Here is a 6,000-nt window from a genome sequence, read left to right as displayed (position 1 = left end):
TATATATATATATATATTCTTTACAGAAAGAACTGTAGACTTTATGCAGTTATATTGGGCTTATGTTAGATTACCACATTAGATGCAAATAGGCCTTCATTAAGCATGCCAAAGTATGCTAGCACGTAAAAAAAGAATGTAAAAGAATGTAATTTGGCTTTTTTGTTATCAGTCTAATGGCTAAGGTAAGAGGTTAAAAATACACATAAAATTAGAAAAACTGTTGCTTTAATAAATTATGCCTTTAAAATGGTCAAAAATATATAATTGTGTGTTTTACAATGCTTTGCTTTGATTATATTCCTTGCCTATAGACCACTGCCATACCAGTTTGTGTCACAATGATAAGTCACTTACATCACTCTGCTGTAGAGAAGACTTTGCATTTTGCAAGAAGTCTGGCCTGTCAGCAATCCATTCCCAGTGAGCCTTGTTGGCCTCGTATTTTTTCTTATAATCCAGCTGTTTAACAGGAGAAACTTTGTTAAGAAAACTGAGGATGAACTATCATCAGGAGCAGAAATTCAGAGATGTGTTAGAAAAGGCGGTTCAGATAGAGAAGAGAGAGAATAAAAGCCATAGAAGAACATATAGTTAATGAACCAGAAGACATAGAGAGAAAGAGAGAGAAATTGTGGTAGATGTAGGGGAAGGCTTGGAGTTTTTTCCTGGGAGGCGAACACAACCCACTGGGTCCTTCATAATAGGGACAGTTTCCTAAAGGCTAAATAAAGAACACCACATAAAGTGTCTAACAATGATTGGTGTCCATGGTAAAAGGTAGGGGTTTTTTGAGAACATGGTTTATTGTAAAACACCTTTTCACATATATATGCAAAAAAAAGGAGACAACTGCTGCTTTGTAAAGATAACATCAACTCACCTAAATGAAATACTAAATAAAATACTATGCCATCATCAAAAATAACCCTTATTCTGCTTTCTTTAACAAATGAGCACAAGACTTTTTACAGTCCATTCCTTCAGTTTTGACTTCCTTTGCAACACAGCCAAATCTTAAAGCTGCAAAGGAAGTAGATGCTGGTAGATGGTGTGTCTTAACAGGCAGGAGGTAACTACATAATGCCCACCAGCATAATTTGCACCGGCCCAGGGGGTAAATGTCCCTCTGCTCCCCTGCCCAATCCTCCTATAGGTAGAGGAAGTAGTAAAGATGGAGATCAACTCAACTCAAAACTTTTTATTTAGTTTTAGACCCCTCTACCCTCACCTGGTGCTAATGTGACAAACAAGACTTGACTAGAGACTTTATTCATGTTTACCTTCTTTATATAGCCCTATAAGGAAGAACAACATTATTATCTGAGACTTCTACGTGATTGTTTAAAGCAATAAATGCAAAGAACAAGGAAGTTACTCTCACAGCTTAAACTTGACTGTCACAAAATAGCTTGCAAGAAAGGGAGCTCTCCCCTTTGGGGGTTATGGACAGCAATATATACTGGGCAGGGAATCCAACCATACATTACTCCACCAAAAACTAACAAAATACTTTGGTCTGATGTTCTATTTTTAAGAGGGCGAGAAAAAGAAACAGAGGGGGAATAAGAGAGTTGTGACAAAGAAAGGAAGGGGAGAGGGAGGGAGAGAGAGAGAGAGAGAGAAGTAAAAACTTACATTGCTGATGGCTTTATAGGCATCTTTGGCTGTCTTGATAGAAACAGCATCTGGTATGAGGGTACAGTTTCCTCTACTCTTCTCATACAGTTCTCTGTATTTCAGCTTCAAAATATGAACACATACATATTAATATTATCGATCTATATAGAGAGGTTTAAAATCCTTGACCAGGCAATTCATTGGGCTCCTTGATCATCACCACCTGTTGCAATCTACATCACCCAACATATTAGCAATGATTTACACAGCATAATAATAATTGTATAGAAGTATCATCACTACAAATAATGATAAAAAATTGTTATAATGATAATAATTTTATAAAGAATCTTGGTCAGTGTTTAATAGGATGTTAAGTTGATATGCTGGTGCAAAGACCACCAATGTTGATTCTCCGTAGTAAACAACCAGCCCAAAAAAATGATTCTAAATTAATAGTAACTAATATTTGCTTTTATCTCTTTTGATATGTTTTTATTATGGGTTACTGATGTCTAGACAATTTACAGCTTGATGACAGCTAAGAACATATACACACCTCACTGATTTTGTCCTTAACTTTCCGTGCATGTAACAGTGCCGGTGTGTCTTGGATCGTGGTATAAGATTTGGCTTTAGCCTTATTCCAATCCATTTTGTAGATGATCTGCAAATGTAAAACATATACATTAGAAATTCAGACAAAAACTGTATCCACAATTAAGTATATACACCACCAGACCACACCATTTTCAATACGTGCTTGTTCTTAAAGAAGAACTATGAGATGAGTGATTTCCACTCACCTCATAGTTCTAGCCGACCTGTGACAATGAGACTGTCACAGGTCGGCTCAGTAGATCGGGAGGTGAGCGAACACATACCGGGTACGATCACCTCTCGATCCTGTCACGGCTCTCTGCCGTGACAGAGCCAGCTGTCACTCACGCAGCTGGGTGGATCTCGACGTCGAGGTCGGGATCCGCTCCGGCGTCTCAGTATACCGCGAGCTGTAGCTCGCGGTATACTGAGCTTAGGGTAACGGGAGGACGCTAGTTTGTGTCCTCCCGTTACCCTAAGGAGAACTTAATTGTTATAATGATAATAATTTTATAAAGAATCTTGGTCAGTGTTTAATAGGATGTTAAGTTGATATGCTGGTGCAAAGACCACCAATGTTGATTCTCCGTAGTAAACAACCAGCCCAAAAAAATGATTCTAAATTAATAGTAACTAATATTTGCTTTTATCTCTTTTGATATGTTTTTATTATGGGTTACTGATGTCTAGACAATTTACAGCTTGATGACAGCTAAGAACATATACACACCTCACTGATTTTGTCCTTAACTTTCCGTGCATGTAACAGTGCCGGTGTGTCTTGGATCGTGGTATAAGATTTGGCTTTAGCCTTATTCCAATCCATTTTGTAGATGATCTGCAAATGTAAAACATATACATTAGAAATTCAGACAAAAACTGTATCCACAATTAAGTATATACACCACCAGACCACACCATTTTCAATACGTGCTTGTTCTTAAAGAAGAACTATGAGATGAGTGATTTCCACTCACCTCATAGTTCTAGCCGACCTGTGACAATGAGACTGTCACAGGTCGGCTCAGTAGATCGGGAGGTGAGCGAACACATACCGGGTACGATCACCTCTCGATCCTGTCACGGCTCTCTGCCGTGACAGAGCCAGCTGTCACTCACGCAGCTGGGTGGATCTCGACGTCGAGGTCGGGATCCGCTCCGGCGTCTCAGTATACCGCGAGCTGTAGCTCGCGGTATACTGAGCTTAGGGTAACGGGAGGACGCTAGTTTGTGTCCTCCCGTTACCCTAAGGAGAACTATGGGGAAAAACACTGACCCCATAGTTCTCCTTTAAATTGTGCTTAGCTCTTTTATAAAACCTTCCTTAATAAACCACAGTTTAGTCTCATAGAATAATTGGAAAGTGCCTGAATAGTGTATATGAATAGCTCAGACACTATTTCTACATTTTAAGTGGTTGGCGTTATAGAGTGTCATTCTTTGCCATTGCATAAAGGGATTGGGAGTCATAGAGGTCCAGTGGTAATAGTTAGTCTGGGCATGTAGCTCCCATGTTACCATTGGAATAATGGTGCTGTCACAGAAATACAATGATAACAATTAATAAAAGAGGTGGAGTGACTGAGATCCAATGTTAACACTCAATGAAAATGGTAGGGGTCAAAGAAATCCAAAACCGCCTTTTGCATAAAATGATGAGGTGATGAGAGTCCACCCTGCCACTTAAATAAGGGTGTAAAGTCACAGAACTGTAATGTCAGCACTTCTTTCATTTATGAAAAGTAAAATCTTTTAAATTGTAGAGGGCCTAAATGAATTAGGCAAAAAAATGCAATTATACTCTAAGAAAGTTACTTATGAGAACCATTGTTAAGATCTTGCTCAGGACCTAATTTGATTTAGTACAACTAAAGGCTCCCGTATGGAAGTCTAAATAAGTAACAAATGCAGTTACTATGTGATACACAAGCCTCATAAAGTAAAAAAAACTTATTTTATTTTCCCTGATTAAGCCAAATTATCCCTTTATTTGTGTCTCACATGCTTCCTCTCCCATAAACTGCAGCTTACAGAGGAGGAAGGTTCAACAACAGAGGAAGTGCAGTCAATCCAGAATAAACAGTGGGCAGAGCTAGGTGTGGCCATCTGCTGATTGACAAGCTTCGGACTTGTGAATCAGTATTGACAATGCAAATTTTTTAATTCCACTGTAGTGCAAGCCAACACAGCCTACATGAGAGCGGCAACTCTCCTCTGAATTGAGCAGCAGTGAAGCATTGTTCCCACACCATCATAGGAAGCTACATTAGGTGGACTTCGCTGGTAGGATCAACATGTACTAATAGAAAACTGTAAGTGCAGGTGCACATATTTATTTTTAATGGGAGGTCATAGTTCCACTTTAAGTTTAGAACAAGACAAGATAAACTCTGTAACCATACTTACTTCACTGAATTGTTTTCCGGCCTTCTGAGCTCGGTTGTGCTCTGGTGTGTCAATCACAGATGTGAATTTGTCCTTCCCCTTCTCATAGAGCTCCTTGTACTTCCACTAGTAACACAAAGCAGATAGGCAGCTACAGCAGAAATCTTAAATGTGTATTATCATTTATATGTGGTGTGGTTTAGATAAAATGACATGCGATCTTACGCATGCCCGCTTTGATATACATTCATATTCTCCAGTTTACAAGATGGTTTGCAAACACAACCAACAGTTTTGGTCTTTTTCTAAACGAAGCCATTTAAACCTAACAGTTTTTTTTACAACCAAACAATTAACAAAAGTTTTGTTTTGCAGATCATTGCTAAGAAGAAAAAAAAGATAATACGGCATAACACTAGTCATCATCATGTTTTCTTTCTAATTGTGAAAACAGTCAATGAAATGGTTGTTGACGTCTCTAGCTCACAAGCAGGTAAATTACATTAATCTTAAAGAAAGGCTTATATTTCTATCAGAATTTCTCATATGAAACCAAATGCTATTGACTGTGAAGTTGCAAATCATCCTGTCGTCACTGAAGAGAAATGAATTTTAAAATTATACAACACACAATGTGTGCCCTAAAGATACCATGGTGTCAGAACAGTGCAATGTGTACAGATGGAAGATGTTTTCTGTAATTTGATATTATGTGTCGTACTAATTTGCAGTGTTTGCATTAAAAGTTCAGCATGTTTTTGGGCCTATGCACACTAACCAGTTTGCGTGATTACTGAGCAGTATGCCTACATATTAACAATAGGAGCACAGGTATGAATATATCTTAACTACTCCTATTCTGACCACATCAATTTTCTATACTCTGCCAGCACCCAATGGGGTTGATTAACTAAAGCGGCTCTCAGCAAAAAGTGGACAATAGCCCACTATATCCTGAGTTTGGCACACAGGAGTACATTAGTAAATGGACTCCTTTGACCCAAAAGATCACAAAAGCCAAAAAAAAAGGTGTGGTTTTAGTTCGCTCTTAATGAATGAGGTAAAACTGTGTTTATTTCAATTGTCCAATAATGTGCAAGCAAAAGTGCTGTTTATTTTTACATTCCCATTGCACATGACTGGGTATTTAAAGTGAACAGTTTCACTTTATTTACTAAGCAAAGTGAACGCTCCCATTGTGAATTGCCTCTACTACTTAGATTAAACTACTACCTAAACTTGTAAATCAACCAAAATATATTTTTAAAACACAGTGTGTATATATATATGTGTGTGTGTGTGTGTGTCTCTAGTACAATATCAAAGCAACATTTTTACTGAAAGTGACACTTATCTCAAGTACCTTAACTATGAACAAAAATGTATCTTATTTCT

The 6,000-nt window shown here is 38.0% G+C and overlaps 1 protein-coding gene across 1 annotated transcript in view; it reads right to left on the bottom strand.

Moving 5' to 3' along the window:
- Positions 1 to 6,000, bottom strand: part of NEB (nebulin) — a 203,642-nt gene that overhangs the window by 44,502 nt on the left and 153,140 nt on the right. Inside the window, 4 exon segments of the mRNA XM_018553609.1 lie at positions 358 to 462; positions 1,639 to 1,743; positions 2,951 to 3,058; positions 4,627 to 4,731. Of these exon segments, the coding sequence (XP_018409111.1) occupies positions 358 to 462; positions 1,639 to 1,743; positions 2,951 to 3,058; positions 4,627 to 4,731 (423 nt within the window).

This window comes from Nanorana parkeri, unplaced genomic scaffold, assembly GCF_000935625.1.
Source record: "Nanorana parkeri isolate BGI_ZX_2015 unplaced genomic scaffold, ASM93562v1 scaffold125, whole genome shotgun sequence".
Taxonomy (NCBI): domain Eukaryota; kingdom Metazoa; phylum Chordata; class Amphibia; order Anura; family Dicroglossidae; genus Nanorana; species Nanorana parkeri.
The sequence above is the reverse complement of the archived record's forward strand: the minus strand, read 5'-3'. Positions and strand labels throughout refer to the sequence as shown.